Source organism: Astatotilapia calliptera, chromosome 9 (genome assembly GCF_900246225.1).
Source record: "Astatotilapia calliptera chromosome 9, fAstCal1.2, whole genome shotgun sequence".
Taxonomy (NCBI): domain Eukaryota; kingdom Metazoa; phylum Chordata; class Actinopteri; order Cichliformes; family Cichlidae; genus Astatotilapia; species Astatotilapia calliptera.
In genome coordinates this window covers 22,758,522-22,778,656 of record NC_039310.1, presented here as the reverse complement: position 1 = coordinate 22,778,656, position 20,135 = coordinate 22,758,522, and the positions used below count along the sequence as shown (strand labels likewise).

The 20,135-nt window shown below is 39.5% G+C and overlaps 2 protein-coding genes across 2 annotated transcripts; both read right to left on the bottom strand.

Moving 5' to 3' along the window:
• Nucleotides 1-4,376: 4,376 nt before the first annotated feature.
• On the bottom strand, nt 4,377-9,891 carry LOC113029291 (ADP-ribosyl cyclase/cyclic ADP-ribose hydrolase 1-like). Its single transcript, XM_026180089.1, has 8 exons — nt 9,529-9,891; nt 8,731-8,857; nt 8,499-8,634; nt 7,176-7,258; nt 6,498-6,571; nt 5,001-5,087; nt 4,813-4,896; nt 4,377-4,711 (listed from the first exon to the last, which is right to left on the bottom strand). Exons 1-8 carry the CDS (start codon nt 9,705-9,707, stop codon nt 4,654-4,656), a joined length of 828 nt encoding a protein of 275 aa, XP_026035874.1. The 5' UTR covers nt 9,708-9,891; the 3' UTR covers nt 4,377-4,653.
• A 2,534-nt stretch (nt 9,892-12,425) lies between these two features.
• LOC113029290 (ADP-ribosyl cyclase/cyclic ADP-ribose hydrolase 1-like) lies at nt 12,426-19,118 on the bottom strand. The gene is made up of 8 exons (XM_026180088.1): nt 18,800-19,118; nt 17,980-18,106; nt 17,754-17,892; nt 16,499-16,581; nt 15,119-15,192; nt 13,071-13,157; nt 12,883-12,966; nt 12,426-12,781 (listed from the first exon to the last, which is right to left on the bottom strand). Exons 1-8 carry the CDS (start codon nt 18,976-18,978, stop codon nt 12,724-12,726), a joined length of 831 nt encoding a protein of 276 aa, XP_026035873.1. The 5' UTR covers nt 18,979-19,118; the 3' UTR covers nt 12,426-12,723.
• Nucleotides 19,119-20,135: the final 1,017 nt, after the last annotated feature.

Sequence of the window (20,135 nt, the reverse complement as noted above, 5' to 3'; positions counted from 1 at the left end):
TCGAGGCAAGTTGTGTAAAGCACTTTGAATCCTCAGAGTAGAAAAGTGCTTTATAAGAACCACAACATTTTACATGTCAGCGAGGCATTGTTATGATTTCTTGTTCACTGTACTGTACAAACAAGATGCTGTGTCAAAATTAAATACTGCAAACTCTTCTGGTCCATACTGACATTGACTGCATTATTAATTAGTCATCAGTTGTCAAATCTATCAGTGTGCTCCATTAACTGAGTGTCTGCTGACACTCCAATAACACTGTAAAATATAAAACCATCCCTGGATTTAATTTAGATCTTTATGTGACAGCATGAGGGGGTGGGAATTATGTCACATGCACACACTAGAATGACAGCCAACTGGAAGTTTTTCTGGGATTCCAGATGACACACACACACACACACACACACACACACACACACACACACACACACACACACACACACACACACACACACACACACACACCCCAAACATCAGAAACCAAATGTACAAACACAAAACAAATTACATTTTCAGTTTAGAGCAGATAACTTCTCTGATTCAATTATTCAATACATTAAATGCACATTAACAGGCTCACATATGTTGCACATACGACTCCAACGCCATTCTAAAGCCAGAGCAAAGCACAAAGATCAAACATTCTGGGTCACCATGCATGAGACAAAAAGTCGACTCTGAAGCTACTTACTGCTGATGCGAAAATGCAAAGTAGCAGCACTTCTGTAAACGTAGCCCATAGAAACAGTAGTGGTCTCTCTGTAAAGCTTTCAGACGCCCACCCAGGCCCAGACTTCCTGTATGTTATGGTTCGGCTGTGTGGCATGCAGGATAGGCTGCAAATGCAGGACTCACGAAAGAGTGAACTAAAAGAGGCAGCTTCATTGTGAGTGTAACAACTAACTTCAAATCCAAAACAAAACTAGAAACTGGGAACAGGAATACAAACCAGGACATGTAAAATAAGGAATGGCTAGGACCACAGAAGAAAAAACACAGCATAGTAAGAGTACAACACAACAACTGACAGATGAAAACACAGGGCTTAAATACACCAGAGAGTAACAACAGAATGGAAAACAGGGGGAAAGCACGGCTGGACCTAACCTGACATAACAAGACACAGGAAGCACAGCAGGATACACTGACATAGGACACGCACTATCAAAGTAAAACAGGAAGCACCACACAATTTACAAAGATGCAGATTAGACACTGAGATGTGGAAACATGACAGACTCTGGAACAGATGGAACATGAAGCACAGAGACAAAAGTAACTAGAAGTGGAACATAGTTTTCTGTCTTTTTGTCTTCCCTGAGATGAAGCATAGAACACACGGAGAACAGAAACAGAACAGAAACCTAGAAACCAGGAACGGTAAATTCAATACAAAACAGAAAACCATAATTAATAAATTATTACTTAAACCAAAAATACAAAACACTGGGTCACCAACACAGGACCATGACACTGTAATGCATCACAAAATCAGCATTTTTGGATAAGTGGCCAATAGGAGGCTTCAGCAGCTACAACCTATAAACACACCTGCTTACTGCAAAGTAATATTGTTAAGTCTAATTGTTGAATGTTTGTCATTATGCTTCTTAAACTTGTAAGGTCTTAGTTCAATCTATAGGATCAAGACATCCTTTTGACCCTGACCACCTCTCCAGCCACTCTGTGCTGGGGGAGGATTATTACACATCCCTTGTGAAGATTCTGTTTGATGTTTGGTAAGCTTCCTGCCCTTTGTATGGCTTCACTGTGTTATCCATGGTGAACCATACATTGGGTGTGGGAGAGACTACCCTCTTTATGACCAGGATGTTGTAGAAACAGTTGTGATCAGGAAGACACACACACACACACACACACACACACACACACACACACACACACACACACACACACACACACACACACATTCTTACATGCATACAGATGTTTACACATACACACACACATAGTGCCTTGTCTTAGAACCATTTGGGGGGTTTATGGTGGGCGTTGTTTTGCTGTGATGTGTATTGTGTGAACTGTATTCCCAATAAAAGGCAGCAAGCGGAGGCCGTCGTTGGGGTCATTTCGTGGTAGACACCGACGAGGCCTCCCTTGCAAGTAAATCGATCGATCGCTGACTGTCTTGTTTTCTTCATGATGAATAAGTCTCTAAACCAGCGGGGCTTGTGGAAACACAGACCCAATACTGGTGTTCCCAAACTCCTCCCATATGGGACATTCAGCACAAATTCACAACCAAGCGCCCTTGTACGATCTTGATCCATTCCTTCAAGCAACTCAGAAAGCTCCTTTCTAGCACCAACAAAGTTTGTCCCTCTATCACATCTTAGCTGGCGCACGGGTCCTCGAATAGCTATGAATGATCGAAGTGCATTCATGAATGCGTCTGTTGTCAAATCGTCAAGCGTTTCTATGTGAACTGCTCTAGAACAATCCATATCGTTTCAACTCTCTTCTTCTTTCCTTCACAATAAAGCGGCCAAAACAATCAAGCCCACAATAAGTAAAGGGGGGAGATGTCTTAATTCTCTCTCCTGGTAGATTTGCCATTTGTTGAACCTCAGTTGTTCTTTTGTATCGTCTACATTTTACACACTTGTAAATGTGTGAGGAGACCACACTTCCACATCCTAGGACCCATATTTCGTTTGCGCGCAACTCATTCATGGTCATGCCCCTTCCTTGATGGTGTATGCGCTCATGATGATGTTTGACCAGCAGAGCTGACACATGAGATTTTTTCAGAAGTATTGCAGGATGCTTTACATCATGGTGTAAGGCTGACTGAGACAGCCGTCCTCAAACCCTGAGAACATTGGTTTCGTCCGGGAAAGCATTCAGCTGACGTAGCCTGTTGTGCCTGCTCAAAGTGTGTTCCTTCTGGCCTCTTATTTTCTTTATCTCTTCAGCAAATGCCTCTTCTTGTACAAGTTTGATGATGAAGATCTCTGCTTCTCTTCGTTCTTCAAGATTAGTCGACTCATTAGTTCTCGACTGAAATCCCTTAAACTCTCTGACAAATCTCTTGAGCCTGGCAATTGCTCTCACCACTCTGGACCAGTCAGAAAATTTAGTTAAACGGTTTACCATTGGATTCTGTTCTCTTGCTTTAACTGCATGAACATGTGCTCTCCGAAGTTCAGGATCAGTAGCCTCAACTTCTCCCACCATTCCCACTTCATGTGGGAGATTTTGCTGCCAAAGGAAGTTGGGTCCTTTCAGCCAGTTAGATTCTTTAATTTGAACTGCAGTCAATCCTCTTGAGGCTCCATCGGCTGGGTTGTCTTCAGAGTTGACATATCGCCATTGTTCAGGTTTTGTGCTAGATCTTATTCGCTGGATGCGGTTGGCCACGAATGTTTGGAACCTTTTAGCATCATTGTTCACATAGCCAAGGACCACCTTTGAATCAGTCCAGTAATACTCTTGCACATTTTCAATCTCCAGCTCGCCTCTGATGATATCACCAATGCGGACTGAGGTCACAGCTGAAGATAACTCAAGCCTTTAGTTTGGTAGGGGCTACTCTTGCTTTCCCCAAGACAAGTGAACAACTTATCTGTCCTGTTTCACTCACCGCTCTAAGGTATGAGCATGCACCATACCCTTTGAAGCTTGCATCGGAAAAGTTGTGAAGCTCATATAGTGAGACTTCACCAAAGTTTGATGGAAGGTAGCTTCTTGGAATCTTTAGAACTGCCAAATGAGGCAGATCTTTGAGCCATGACTCCCATTGTGGCTGGATGTGCTCGGGGAGAGGTTCGTCCCAGCTTACCTTGTCTCTACACAGCGTTTGAAGAATCTGTTTGCCGACAAGTAGGAATGGAGCCACGAAACCTAGTGGATCATAGACTGAGGCAACAGTTGAGAGAACCCCTCTCCTTGTCAGTGGGTTTTTCTTTTACCTCCACCCTGAACTGAAATTCATCCGCCTCAACACACCACTGAACTCCAAGTGCTCGCTCGATATGAAGTTCTCCTAGAGCCATGTTTAGATCTTTGGTCTGAGCACATTCTTGTGGTAGAATTGTTGCAATCACACACTCATCGTTGGATACAAACTTATGTAGCCGTAGATTTCCTGTTTTGCACAGAGCTCTTGATTCCTTTACCAGGCGTATGGCTTCAGCAGTCGACCTTACACTTGTCAGGCCATCATCTACATAGAAGCTTCTTTGGATGAACTTGATGGCTTCTTTGCTGAACTTGCTTTGGCCTTGTGAAGCTAGGTATTTCAGTCCAAAGTTGGAGCAACTGGTGGATGATATGTCTTTTAATTATTCTAGGTGAATAGAACACTTAGGATGTGATTACACAACAGTCAGTATTACACTTTGGAGTCCAAATAAAGTTTACAAGTTAAGATTTTATTTAAAAATTAATACATGTTCTACCAACAATGAGATGGCAGCCATGGTACTCAATGTGTTCAGTCCAAAAAAAAATAAAAAATCAGATTCCACAAAATATTGTCATAATGGAATGTATTAGAAACCTACATGTTTAGAAAAATAAATTTCACATGTACAAAAATACTCAAATTTTATTAAAAAAGTTGCAAGGAAATGAGAGAAATGTTTCTGTGGCTATATGCTAGTATGTTGTGACTGACATCAGACATCTTCACCAGCAGGCTCCACACGCTATCTCTGGTTTGGCACCGCATTCCTGAATACGAGATCTGTTTGAATACATTACAGGATAATAACAAGAGGTCAGTTGTGTTTTGTGAGGACAGATACAAACAGGTCGTCAGCTCCTCTGTAACGCACACGTACTTACTCAGGCACATCTTTGCAGCTGTATGTTATCCCTGTATCTAGAGTTTGCCTCAAATTCTTCAAGGATGGATCTGTACAGTTTGATCTGAAGAAGTTAGACGCAGAACAGAAGCAGTGAATGTAGGATCAATATTAAAATATTGTATGCACATTGTGGTGACAGATTTGTGTATAAAGAGAAAATCTTACTTGGCATTCTGCTGTAAGACCATAACAACATTCAGGCTTTTGATCCTAGAGGCCTGAAACCTCACCACCTCAATGCTTGCAAAAATGCTGATGAGAAAAAAAAGAACAGCAGCTTAGAGTACAAAATTAACTAGATATTGCTGTCACCACAACACAACACCACATTTTTCTGATATATTCATCTATCTGGCACTTGAGCCCACTTCTAAATAATTTCCAAGGTGCTAAAAGGATCAGTAGTCACCTCAAAGAATTATTGTCGCTACAGATATGATAGGGTCACACTAAGGAAAAACTGTGGTTGTAGACCGTGGCATTATTGGAAGTATTGTGACCATCTACAATGAACTTGAGCCATGAGACTGCTTTTGAAATGGTTGCGCTTAAGATGAGGACCAGATCAGTTACAGCTTCCTGCTAGTTGCCATCTTCAAAGCAGCTCCGATGTATCAAGATGGTGATAAAACAGCAATAAGACAGAATAAGTCTGCTATCAGTTTGTGATTAAATGAGGCCAATCTAGCAATTACAATGTGTTTGTGATAAATTGATGAAAACCCCAAATCTGTTACCATTTGTTGCAAATTTATTGCTGTCACAGTATTTTACATTAGAAGAAAATCTATACTATGGTAAATGGCCTGTATTTGTATAGCGCTTTACTAGTCCCTAAGGACCCCAAAGCGCTTTACACATCCAGTCATCCACCCATTCACACACACACTGGTGATGGTTAGCTAACTCCCGAACTCTTGAGCCACGATCGCCCATATTATCTACTTACAATCAGAGTCCAGCCAGAATTTCATCGATTTGAAAAAGAAATTCTCCCACAAACAGTGATAGTTTGCTGATGGACCACAATAGCGTGTGTTGTCTGTCTGCGTTCATAAGTTAGCTGGTACTTATTTGAAAACCTTTGCCAATCTATCCGAGTCTGTGATTGTTTAGAGTCAGGTCGGCCCCCACCAGGGGACCTGTGCAACTGCCTTTCTATCAAAATTGGTCTCCCTGAGGTTGTGGGCTATGCACGCTCAACCACTGAACAATGAATTGTTCACAACATCTACTTTATGCGTTGACTATTTCTTCTTCAGTCCCCTTTCTCACTCAGTGTATGTTAATAGACCTCTCTGCATTGAATCATACTTGTTATCTCTGGCTGTCTTCCACAGCATATCTTTTGTGCTGTCTTCCAAACGGTTGCAGCAGATGCCCCTCCCTGAGCCTGATTCTGCTGGCGCTTTCTTCCTGTTAAAAGGGAGTTTTTCCTTCCCACTGTTGCCAAAGTGCTTGCATTGTGCAACAAAGACAATGATAACTGTTTTTAATAGCACTTCTCTTAATCTGCAATGACGTCTTAACTTAGCTTGAAACTCAGCACATATATCACTGTTAAATTATTTGGTGGCTCTAATTACCACTAAATGAAAAGAGATTCTTTTACTTTTCTCAGTAAAAGTCATAAAACTGTCAGAGAAGCAGAAGCAGTCCTACCTTGTTGGATTGAATGGTGTGTCGATGGATCCACTTAGCATTGCTGTGACATCACCACAGGCAACATCTGCAAACTATGCACAGCATTTCATTCAGAAAAATCTTTAATCAATTTGTTCACTCAACTTTTCCTTACTTTATGGTATTTATGTGCTCTCTGAATTCATGCAAAAGTTACTTTATTTAAAGCTGTGTGTTACTTGCATTTTGCACAATGTATCCACATAATTACAGCATCTAATTGACCATTTTGGTATTTTTCCTTTTACACACAGTACAAATCAATTTGTCTGGGACTGCTGCACAATTCACCGAACTGGAAAACATTATGAATCAAAGAATATTTGTATGTTTGTTTGCTTTTTTTTTCAACTGTTGGGAAAAGTTGGCTGTTGCACAACAGAGTAAAACCCAGCCAAACTCAACCAAAGCAGGGCTCCTTTGAATGTGTGGGCTGCTGCTCATTAAGGAGAGCGCTCCATGGAGACCGACACAAAGACTCATTGACAGACAACGAGGCAGCGTGAAGATTGCTTTTCTTCCATCACCGTCACTTATACTCAGGAGGGATTTGCTGTACTCTGCGGCCCACTTGTGTGTCATTTTCACCAATGCATGACCTCAGGGCTATCCCGTTTAAAAGAGAGAAAGAAAAGCAAACAAATGTTGAAAACTTACAGCAGCAGAGATACGTCTCCAAAATGAGCGAACAGGGTTGTTTTCACACTCTGACCATCCGGGACACCCAGTAGTGAAGGTACCTATGACAACAACATGCATATTTGCTTGGGTTAGCACCTCAAAGTAAAATACAACAAAGGAGAGAAATTTCACAACACTACATAACTACAATGGACAGTAAAGAAAAAAGAACAACCTAGGGCCGTTTATGTTGTGCCCTAGCTGTCCACCCTCAGCCGCTTAATCAGAGGGTTGACTCAAAATCTTCTCTGAGTAGCTCAAATGTAAAATCACTTCTATAGTGTGTTTGGATCAATTACTAAAAGAATAAAGCCTGAAAATGCTGCTTTACTCAAAGCAAGTTTTGCATAATCAGTTATTTCCAAAACTAGAACCAAAGTGAAACCTTTCACACCTAATAGGGAACACATCCCTGATGACCCAGCTCATGGAGATAACGTGTTTTCACAGAAACATAATTTCTATCTTGAAGATAAGTGTGTGAATGTGTGTGTGAATGTGTGTGTGAATGGGTGGATGACTGAATGTAGTGTAAAGCGCTTTGGGGTCCTTAGGGGCTAAGTAAAGCGCTATACAAATACAGGCCAATTAACATTTATTTACCATAAACTTATTTTTTTATAAATATATTTGATAAATGATGCTTGCTGTCATAGGATGTGTTTATCCAATTTGCGCTGAAACCAAAAGTTAAAAAATCTTTATTTGGGTGTAACCACCTTGACTTTATCATTGCGATTAATTGATATAGTCATTATTACATATATCATTGAAAGGTGGTCGTGCATCTTACTGAATTTCTGTGCCCCCCCCCCCCGAGCTGAGCTTAAACTATTAGGAAAAGTTTATCTTTTTAAAAAGGGGAAGCTAAAAAGATGCTCTGCTTACATAGAAAGTTTTGTAGAATTCTATGTTTCTGTTTTCTGTAGCCTGATTGTGTTTAACTTCACAAGGTTTCTTGAACATTCTCAAGTAATAGCAGTTGTGCGAAAGCTGCGATCTTCTCAGAACGAGTGAGGGCACGAACACTTAAAGGTTTATCTGATCTGTGTGTGAGTGTATTCTTCAAGTGACAAGTTTAAGAAATTCTCCTTAAATTTCAGGGCTGACCTGACTTGCTGTTGGTATGTAAATTTAACAACAGGCCACACAAATAGCAAAATCATGTCTTGCACGACAAATTACATATATTTTTAGATTTTAGCATGACTTATATAAACTACTGTCGTTGCTCTTTCGCTGGTGTGTAGTTTGTTGCACTGTTCAAATAATAAACTGTGATTGCTTTGGGAGTGTTACCCTTGCTGCCTTCTTTTCCACACCAGGTCAGACCATCCAGGACAGATCCCAACAGAGTGTCCTCCAAAGTGACAAAACAATCTCTCTTCTCAGTGAAACCATGGACCACATCCTTTGTTTTGCTCCAGAACATCATCTGACCCACAAACACACATATTAGTGTATTGTTTTACAGACTATGAATGATTATGGCAGATGGGATTATTGAGATGGTGTAATCACTGATTATTACTCTGTTGCACTGAGGTTTGAAGGGGGCTGCAACAATGAGGGGATCATAAGCTTCCACTGCAACTTTACATGGATCCTTGTTCACATAGGCCTGCTCAAATGCATCCCATACTTTTTGACAGTCAGTTCTGAAAAATAAATAAAATTTGCTAATGTTTAGGTGTATTTTTCATTTAAAGAAATGCTAAGTATGCTAAACAGTCAAACACATTTACATAACTCTTATATATTTAATTTAAAAAAAAAACTGGTGTCAACAAAACCAGATGATTATAGATATTATTGAAAGAAGTTCATGGCAGGGAAATTGCCATGGGGTTAGACTGTGGACGCTGAATGTGCACTTGGTGATATCATGTTTTGTAACTTTTTCTTGTTTCTTGCAAAATTCAAATATCACAAAAGGAAACACGCAAAAACACCCGACAGACATAATGCAGTTCATATCTCCACTTACTCAATGCACATTATCATTATGTCTACGTGCTGTACACGTAGACATAATGATAATGTGCAGTGGTATACATTATTATTAGATATTAACAATGTGCAAACCAGCTGGCATGAAACAGAACGTTAACAGATCAATCATTGACAATAATACTGATCAATACCAGACCCGCCTGTTTTTAAGCACCTCAGCCTTGCAACTTCACAAAAGCAATCAGTCCTGCATCAAACATGGAAACATGCAAGTGCACATGTACACATTCATTGATCATGTGTCTTTTATCATATGTGCGTGCGTCTGAAAATACAAAAATAATAAATAAGAAAATGTTGAAATACCACCACTTACTGATTGAACTTCTCACACCTAGACAAAAATGTAGATTTAAATTCACTTTTGTTCTGACGGAGAGTCAGTCCCAACACCACGGCGATGATTACAATAACAATAAGGACAACGATGACAATTAATATTACGCAGCGTTTCCTCCGCCGTTTCCCTAGTCGACGAGACTGCTCGTGCTCCATTATAAATGCGTAAAAAGTGGTAAAAATGTAGACTTCTGTCTAACAAGTGTGCCCAACAAAATGTTGTTTACGGTCACTATCGCGCGAGCTCGGACGTCTATTTATGGAGACGCGGAATGACCGCGCACACAAACTATTCAGGCTCTCTCCAATCAGAAGTCCTGTACAACCTTAAAGGAGGTAAATGCGCAAAGGGTTGAAACGCAGCAAGTGCTCATGTATTTAAAAGTCTGCTGGACTTATGGTACAACATCAACCCAAGCATATATAAACTTTTATTTCATATAGTCTGCTCAACAAAATGTTGTTTACTGTCACTATCGTGCGAGCGCGGACGTCTATTTATGGAGACGCAGGATGACAGCGCTCTCTCTCTCTCTCTCTCTCTCTCTCCACATATATAGATACATATATATCAGATAAAAGTTTAAAACATTATCTTTCATGTGATGAAACAACAGAAAATATTTTCAGAAACATACTCAATTTTATTTCAACTACATTTTCAACCTGTTATGACAAATGAATCAACATACATACCCTCAGGACATTTTTTCTCTTTTATGTATTCCGCGGTTGTGCTGGGTTGGACTCCTTTTGGCGTACTTTTAAGATGCTGGAAAGATTCCTCTGCGATTTTAGTTTCTATCAACAAGACAGCATCACACAGATGCTGCAGATTTGTTGGCCGCAAAGCCATGATTTCAGTTTTTCATTCCACCACATCCCACAGGTGCTCTATTTGACTGAGCTCTGGTGACTGTGGAGACCATGTGAGTACAGTGAACCCATTGTTATGCTCAAGAAGGCAGTTTGAGATTATTTGAGCTGCCCATTCCTTTATAGCTGTGTTTGCAAAGGGGTGGACATTGTCAGCAGCACTTATGTAGCCAGTGGCATTTTAAGTTGTAAAAAGTTGTCAAAAAATATTCCTCATATTATTACACCAACACCACCATCAGTTGATACAAGACAAGATAGATTCCTGAGAACTGTCGTTCTCTGGATATTTTCTGTTTTTCAGAACATTCTGTGTAATCTCTAGAAGTGTTTCTGTGGGAAAATCCCAGTGGATCAGGAACATCACTGAGGTGCAGGTGAGGCATTCCTTTTCTTTCTGCTTCTGGCCACCTGTGTCTCAGTGTTATTCCACAACTTAGATGCTTTCAATACCTACACTCTAATGACACATACACATAGGGCTTTGGGGGTGGGCATACTGAATGGCATCCAGAGTTAGGTCTCTTCATTCAGCCACATACGAGCAGGCGAAGTGAGGCATGGGGTCTTTTCACACCCCTGTTCTCTCTTCATTGTCTGGGACTAGATGGAGGAGGAGCTGGCCATCCAGTCGCTGGGCTAGTCTGCTGCTGTGGGGACCATATCCTTGGTCTGGGGCAGATTGCCAATGTTGGGGTATTGGTGCCTGGACCTGAGTGAATAGAGGGTGTATGGGAGTGTGAGTGTGTGTACAGCATTCATTTTGGTGTGTCTAGATGCTGGGTGCCTGGGTGAGTATTTGTATATGTGTAGATGAGGGTGGGGATGATGCTTGTGTCTTGTGTATGCCCGTGTGTCTATGTTCATGTTTCAGGTCAGGCCTTAGACTCCACCTCTCTTAGAACATCTCAGGCTCTTTGAGGTGGGCCTATTTCCTCCCACCACACACCCTGCCAGTGGCTGGTGTCCCCACCAGTGGATTGATGATTCAGTGTCCATGGCTGGCTGCTCAGGTGTGTACTGGGTCACTCCTGGTGCCTTCCTGGTGGGGCCAATTATTGTTGGCCTTCAGACAAAAATTCTGATTTATACATTGCCAAATGTCAAAAAAAAAAAAAAACAAGTTACAAACTGTTCATTGTCTGTACAGGTCAATAAACTATTTTTTTTGATTATTTTCTAATTATTTATTTGAATTTGTTTGGATTTACTTAATGAATTTCACTTTCATGTTGGAAGTCTCGTCTTGTTTCAGGAGGATTCTAAAGAAGAATCACCAAGCTACAGGCTCACTGGCAAAACCCCATGTTTCTACCTGTGAGGTAAATACTTTAAAGATAAGGAATTCGTCCTCAGTGCAGTTTTATTGTATTTTTACCCAGTATAGCACTACTATGGTCCAGTATACAAATAAGATGCTGTGTCCAAATTAAATGCTGCAAACACTTCTGGTCCATGTTGACATTGACTGCATCATTATTTAGTCATTGTTTGTCAAACCTGTCAGTGTGCTCGTCCACTCCATCAACACTGTTATTATGAAGCTGTCCATGGATTTAGTTTAGATCTTTACAACTTGAAATAAAAGGTCAACTGCTTTCACTTTCACCCTTAGCACTAATTATAATATATCGACCCTTATATGAATATATTATATAAGACAAGAGTTTGTACAATTTTAATGACTTTTAAAGTCAATACCTGGTATGACCACCTTCATTCTTCAACACAGCCTGAACTCTCTTTGGGAAGCTTTCTTGTTATTTCTTTAAATAGTCTCAAGGAAGAGTTTTCAAGGCTTCTTCAAGGACATTCAAAGCTCATCTTTAGATGTTGGCTGCGTTTTGTTCTGTTCTCTGACAAGATGATTCCCACACTGCTGTTGAGGTTTGGGCTCTGGGGAGACCAATCCATGACTGATGGTCTTCCACTGTGTGTTTTTTATATCTAGGTATGTTTTTAGAAATGTACATGTTTAAAACAACTCGAAAACATTAATTGAAACAAAGAACATTTAATCAGCATTTTATTGAACAAATAGTGCATATTCTGCCAACGAGAAAATGTCATATGGTACTCAATTTGTTTAGTTAAAAAAAACAAAGAAGTTTAACTTCAGATCCCATAAAATTAAAATGTACATTGTCATAGTGGAATGTATTAGAAACATACATGTTTTGAAAAATACATTTTACATGTACAAAAATTCTCAAATTTTATTTAAAAAGTTAAAAGGAAACACTAGAAATGTTTCTGTGGCTGAATGCTAGTATGTTGTGACTGACATCAGACATCTTCACCAGCAGGCTCCACACGCTATCTCTGGTTTGGCACCACATTCCTGAATCCGAGATCTGTTTGAATACATTACAAGATAATCACAAGAGGTCAGTTGTGTTTTGTGAGGACAGATACAAACAGGTCGTCAGCTCCTCTGTAACACACGTGTACTTACTCAGACACGTCTTTGCAGCTGTATGTTATCCCTGTATCTAGCGCTTGCGTCAAATTCTTCAAGGATGAATGATTACAGTTTGATCTGAAGAAGTTAGGAACAGAACAGAAGCAGTGAATGTAGGATCAATTTTAAAATATTGGAGGCACATGGTGGTGACAGATTTGTGTATAAAGAGAAAATCTTACATGTTGTTCTTCTGTATGACCATAACAACATTCAGCTTCTTGACCCTAGAGGCATTAAACCTCGGCACCTCAACGCTTGCAAAAATACTGAAAAGAAAAAAAAGAACAGCAGCTTAGAGTACAAAATTCAACTAGATACTGCTGTCACCACAACACTGATTTTTTTTCATCTATGTGGCACTTGAGCCTACGACACACTCTTAAAGAATTTCTGTAGTACTAAAAGGATCAGTAGTCATTTCTCAATGCAGAATGCCTTATGTTGCAGGGATTGTAGACCGTGGCATTACTGGAGGTATTGTGACCCTCTACAATGAACTTGAGCCATGAGACTGCTTTTGAAATGGCTGCTCTTAAGATGAGGAACAGGCGATAAAACAGCAATTAGACAGAATCAGTCTCCTATCAGTTTGTGATTAAATGAGGCCAATTTGGCAATTACAAGCAATCTGTTTGTGTCTGTCTGTCAGCACACGCAGCATTTTATGTTAGATAACAAATCTATATTAACTACTTATATTCAGAGTGCAGCCAGAATTTCATAGATTTGAAAAAGAAACTAAATATTGATATAATTCCTGCAGGACAGCAATTTAACTACAAAGTGACAAAGGTGCCCATCAACTTTGCCTTTTTATACAATCTAGAACAAAACCCTTGCAGCGAGTCAAGTCGAGTCCTCTACAGCAGAAAGACAGACTGACTGCAGTGTGTTGAATCTCTCTGCATTAATAAGTTAGCTGGTACTTATTCATTGTAGGCCTTACAATATATAGTGCCTTGAGGCAACTGTTGTTGTGATTTGGCACTGTATGAATAAAATTGAATTGAACTGAACTATTTGAATTTGGTTGCTGATTGCTAAGAAAATTCAATGCAGTCAACTCTTCAACTGCAACTTCAAGTGTGCTGATTTCTTTCCGAGTTGCAAGGACGCTGCAGTCCTAGTTTCACTCTATTGTGACTTAGGGCTGCTCGATTATGGCAAAAATGATAATCACAATTTTTTTCACTGAAATTGAGATCTCGATTATTTGATGATATTTATTTAACAATAACAATGTATTGAATAATGGCTTTAAAGATTGTCAAAAATAATATAAAATAGTGTGCAAATACTGATAACATTGCAAATGTTTGCAATATAAAAAATAAATGAAAAATGTAAACATTAATGTTTAGTGAACTTCAAAATACTGCATAATATTTATGCAAATAACCAAATATCAAGGCAAGCTGTGTAGCCACACAATTGCATCAGACTGACAGTGAGGTAAGTCAACTAAAGTTGCCGCTCTTTCATTGTTTGATTGTATGTCACTTTGTGAGCGGTCTTCAGATGATTGAATAAATTTGTAGTGTTGCTCTGTGGTGCAGCTACGACACGGTTTACACACTATGTCTACTTGATCCACGTCTGACTCCGCGAACCCATAATGTTTCCACACCACTGAAGTCGTTTTAGCTCTCTTCAACCAACGGCATTCTTTCTTCAGAAGCCATTATCCTCTCCTCTCCAAATAACTTTTGCTTAGCTTTCCGAGCTTCCCTCGGGTCCTCTTAATTGTTGTGACGCGTGTTCGAAACGCAGAGAGGTGCGCTGGATTTGTCACACGGAGCAGCGCGAGAGTAAAGCACGAGGGAGGTGCTAATAATCGGCACAGTCATTTTTAATGATCGTTGAAAGCTCAGATCGTAATTTAGATTAAAATTCGATTAATTCAGCAGCCCTAGTGTAACAGAAATATAAATGAAAATGAAGCAGCCTGCATCAAAATGGCCCAGAGTGGAGACAAACATTTAGGCCTGATTTGGTTTGTAGAGCAAGAACATATTTTTCACAACAACCTTTGACCTTGTGCAACAAAGACAATAATAACTGTTTTTAATAGCAGTTCTTTTAATCTGCAATGATAACTTAACTTAGCTTAAACTCAGCACATATATCACTGTTAAATTTTTGGTGGCTGTATATTACCACTGAAAGAAAAACATTACTTTACTCAGTAAAAGTCATAAAACTGTGAGAGAAGCAGAAGCAGTCCTACCTTGTAGGATTGAATGGTGTGTTGATGGATCCGTTTAACATTGCTGTGACATCACCACAGGCAACATCTGCAAACTATACAGACACACAAAGGGGATTTTGAAGAAACACTGTCATCTTATAAATAAAACTAAAAAGTAACACAATATTTTGTCCCAAATTTAGACTTAGGTATTTGTGTCTTCCTGTAAAGTGAGGTTTATCACTATTGATGTGATAATGGAACATTGGACATATCTAAAGTCCCTTACTCAGAGAAATGACTGCACTTCTTACTCCACAGATCGATATTATGTGAACATCATTATATTCATAACAGGAAGTATGAGGCAGCAACATATCACTGAGGTTTTACCATTATGATGCAATGTTGTATTTAAAATTATTTTACAGTCCAAATGTTGCAATAATTTCACAGATGTCATTTTTTAACGCGACTGTGGTCGTTTTTCCAATTTTTCCATTTCTTCTAGTTCACCTTTAAGTTCACCCAGGCTTTACTGGTCTGTACATTTTGTTAACAAACAACAAAATGAACAGCAAAAGATCAAAACAAGTTATACTGCTTTTTAAAGATTTGCTAAGATTATCACACACCCAAAAAACGGTATGTTTAGGAGCCAAACGTAACAAATTCCAAGCATAACATGACAAGCCCTCGCTAGCCTTGGGAGAGGTCACTGTTTAGTTGCGGTGTAATCCAGGAAAAAACAGCATTTCATTCATAAAAATTCATTGCTAATGAATTTTTTCACTCAACTTTATCTTTTCCTTATTTTATGGTATTTATGTGCCCTTTGAATTAATGCGAAAGCTACTTTATTTAAAGCTATGTGGTACTTGCATTTGCATAATGCATCCCCATTATTAAAGCATCTACTTGAGCAATTCTGGATCAATTTCATTATGTTTTTTTTTTTACATTAAACTGAAATTCCTACTACAATTACACACAGTACAAATTTTGATTCTGTTTTTCTGGGACTGCTGCACAAGTCACTGAACTGGAAAAAAATATAAATCAAAGAATATTTGTGTGTTTGTTTGCTTTTTTTTGGACTGTTTGGAAAAGTTAGATGTTGCACAACAGAATGAGACGTTGCAAAACAGAGTAAAACCCAAACTCCACAGCAGGGCTCCTATGAATGTGTGGGCTGCTGCTCACTCAGGAGAGCGCTCCATGGAGACCAACACAAAGCCTCATTGACAGACAACGAGACAGCGTGAACATTTCTTTTCTCCATCACCATCACTTATACTCTGGAGGGATTTGCTGCACTCTGCAGTGCACTTGTGTGTTATGTTAACCAATGCACGACCTCAGGACTATGCCATTTAAAATACAGAAAGAAAATGTAGTAAATTCATGTTGAAAACTTACAGCAGCAGAGGCACAAATCCAAAATGAGCGAACAGGGTTGTTTTCACACTCTGACCATCCGGGACACCCACTAGTGAAGGTATCTATGACAACAACATGCATATTTGCTTGGGTTAACTCCTCAAAATAAAACACAACAAAGGAAAGAAATCTCACAACATTACATAACGACACAGGACAGAAAAGAAAAAGCAAAAGCTAGGGCACATTTATGTTAGCTGTCCACCCTCAGCTGCTTAGACAGAGTGTTGACTCAAAATCTTCTCTGAGTAGCTCCAATGTAAATCACTTCTATAGTATGTTTGAATCAATTACTAAAGAATCAAACCTGAACATGCTGGTTTATTCAAAGCAATTTTTGCGTAATCGATTATTTCCAAAACTAGGAACAAAGTGAAACCTTTCACACCTCATAGGGAACACACCCCTGATGAGTAAGCTTATGGAGACATGTTTTAACAGAAACATAATTTCTATCTCGAAGATAAACTTATTTAAAAAAAAAAAAAAAGATAAATTATGCTTGTCTACATAGGATGTGTTTGCCGAATTTGCACTGAAACCAAAAGTTAAAAAAAATCTTTATTTGGGTGTAACAACCTTGACTTTATTATTACTATTAACTGATTCATTTATTATTATATACATCATTGTGAGGTGGCCGAGCATCTTACAACAGTTTCTGTGCCATTTCTGGTGAGCTGAGCTTAAACTATTAGCAAAAGTTTATTTGGGGGAAAAGTGCTATTAATCAACCTTAATATCTTTGTTCTACTGTGGTTTTAATGAGTCTTTTTAAAAAGAGGAAGCTAGAAAGATGCTCTGCTGACAGAAAGTCTTGTAGAATTCTATGTTTCTGTTTTCTGTAGCCTGATACTGTTTAACGTTACAAGGTTTCTTGATCATTCTCAAGCGATAGCGTTTGTCCTTCTCAGAACAAGTGAGGGCATGAACACCACAGTTAAAGGTTTATCTGATCTGTGTGTGAGTGTAGTCTGCATGTGGCAAGTTTACGAAATTCTCCTTAAATGTCAGGGCTCAAAAACCTTGACATGACTTGACTTGCTGTTGGTATGTAAATTTAACAACAGGCCACACAAATAACAAATCATGTCTGGCAGGACAAATTACATATATTTTTAGATTCTAGCATGACTTATATGAACTTCTGCTGGTGCTCTTTCGCTGGTGTGTAGTTTGTTGCACTGTTCAAATAATAAACTGTGATTTTTATCTACTGCTTTGAGAGTGTTACCCTTGCTGCCTTCTTTTCCACACCAGGTCAGACCATCCAGGACAGATCCCAACAGAGTGTCCTCCAAAGTGACAAAACAATCCTTTCTCTTGTCAGTGAAACCATGGACCACATCCTTTGTTTTGCTCCAGAACATCGTCTAACCCACAAACACTGCATTGTTAGACAGCTCATGAATGATTATGGCAGATGGGATGATTGAGATGGTGTAATCATCGATTATTACTTTGTTGCACTGAGGTTTGAAGGGGGCTGCAGCAATCAGGGGATTATAAGCTTCCACTAGAACTTTACATGGATCCTTGTCCACATAGGCCTGCTGAAAGACACCCCACAGCTTTTTACAGTCATATCTGAAAAACAAATAATGTTTGCTGATGTTTAGGTGTATTTTGATTTAAAGAAAGGCTAAGTATGTTAAATAGTGCAACGTATTTGATATAAAACAAAAAAAAAAACTAACGAAAAAAACTGGTGTCAACAAAACCAGATGATTAAAGATATTACTGAAAGAAGTTTATGGCAGGGTAACTGCCATGTGGTTAGACCGTGGACGCTGAATGTGCACCTGCTGATATCATATTGTGTAACAAGCAAAATTCAAATATCAAAAAAGGAAACAGGCAAAAACACCTGACGGATAAACTGCAGTTCACGTCTCATTTACTCAAGACACATTATCATTATGTCTAGGTACTGTATGTATTGTATGTGCAGTGGTATACATTACTATTAGATATTAACATCGTGCAAACCAGCTGACTGGATACAAAACAGCAGCAGCTCAATCATGGACTATAACCGATCAATACCAGACCTCAGACCTAACGCCTGTTTTTAAGCAGAGCAGCCTTACCACTTCGCATGTTCAAACGCAGTCACTCCTGCATTTGCCAAGATTGCTCAAACATGGAAACATGCAAGTGCACATGTACACATTCAGTGATTAATCATTATTAATTTGATCATGTGTCTTTTATCATATGTGCGTGCGTCTGAAAATCCCAAAAAAGTAAATAAGAAAATGTTGAAATACCACCACTTACTGATTGAACTTCTCACACCTAGACAAAAATGTAGATTCAAATTCACTTTTGTTCTGACGGAGAGTCAGTCCCAACACCACAGCGATGATTACAATAACAATAAGGACAACGATGACAATTAATATTACGCAGCGTTTCCTCCGCCGTTTCCCTAGTCGACGAGACTGCTCGTGCTCCATTATAAATGCGTAAAAAGTGGTAAAAATGTAGACTTCTGTCTAACAAGTGTGCCCAACAAAATGTTGTTTACTGTCACTATCGCGCGAGCTCGGACGTCTATTTATGGAGACGCGGAATGACCGCGCACACAAACTATTCAGGCTCTCTCCAATCAGAAGTCCTGTACAACCTTAAAGGAGGTAAATGCGCAAAGGGTTGAAACGCAGCAAGTGCTCATGTATTTAAAAGTCTGCTGGACTTATGGTACAACATCAACCCAAGCATATATAAACTTTTATTTCATATAGTCTGCTCAACAAAATGTTGTTTACTGTCACTATCGTGCGAGCGCGGACGTCTATTTATGGAGACGCAGGATGACAGCGCGCTCTCTCTCTCTCTCTCTCTCCGTATATATACATATATATCAGATAAAAGTTTAAAACATTATCTTTCATTTGATGAAACAACAGAAAATATTTTCAGAAATATACGAAATTTTATTTCAACTACATTTTCAACCTGTTATGACAAATGAATCAACATACATACCCTCAGGACATTTTTTCTCTTTTATGTATTCCGCGGTTGTGCTGGGTTGGACTCCTTTTGGCGTACTTTTAAGATGCTGGAAAGATTCCTCTGCGATTTTAGTTTCTATCAACAAGACAGCATCACACAGATGCTGCAGATTTGTTGGCCGCAAAGCTATGATTTCAGTTTTTCAACTGTCGTTCTCTGGATATTTTCTGTTTTTCAGAACATTCTGTGTAATCTCTAGAAGTGTTTGTGTGGGAAAATCCCAGTGGATCAGGAACATCACTGAGGTGCAGGTGAGGCATTCCTTTTCTTTCTGCTTCTGGCCACCTGTGTCTCAATGTTATTCCACAACTTAGATGCTTTCATTGGGGGTGGGCATACTGAATGGCATCCAGAGTTAGGTCTCTTCATTCAGCCACATACGAGCAGGCGAAGTGAGGCACGGGGTCTTTTCACACTCCTGTTCTCTCTTCATTGTCTGGGACTGGATTCCGGGAGGAGGAGCTGGCCATCCAGTCGGGGTCTGGGCTGGTGGGCTAGTCTGCTGCTGTGGGGACCATATCCTTGGTCTGGGGAAGATTGCCAATGTTGGGGTATTGATGGTGACGATTTGTCACCTAGCGTAAAATGTTACGCT

Excerpts from the sequence above, each read along its gene's own strand:
- LOC113029291 (XM_026180089.1), bottom strand. The coding sequence starts at position 9,707 with ATGGAGCACGAGCAGTCTCGTCGACTAGGGAAACGGCGGAGGAAACGC. Across the intron at positions 5,088-6,497 it reads ACACCATTCAATCCAACAAG|CATTTTTGCAAGCATTGAGG; the intron begins GTAGGACTGCTT and ends TTTTCTCATCAG. Across the intron at positions 4,712-4,812 it reads AGCTGCAAAGATGTGCCTGA|ATCTCGTATTCAGGAATGCG; the intron begins GTAAGTACGTGT and ends GTATTCAAACAG.
- LOC113029290 (XM_026180088.1), bottom strand. The coding sequence starts at position 18,978 with ATGGAGCACGAGCAGTCTCGTCGACTAGGGAAACGGCGGAGGAAACGC. Across the intron at positions 12,967-13,070 it reads GTCATACAGAAGAACAACAT|ATCAAACTGTAATCATTCAT; the intron begins GTAAGATTTTCT and ends TAACTTCTTCAG. Across the intron at positions 12,782-12,882 it reads AGCTGCAAAGACGTGTCTGA|ATCTCGGATTCAGGAATGTG; the intron begins GTAAGTACACGT and ends GTATTCAAACAG.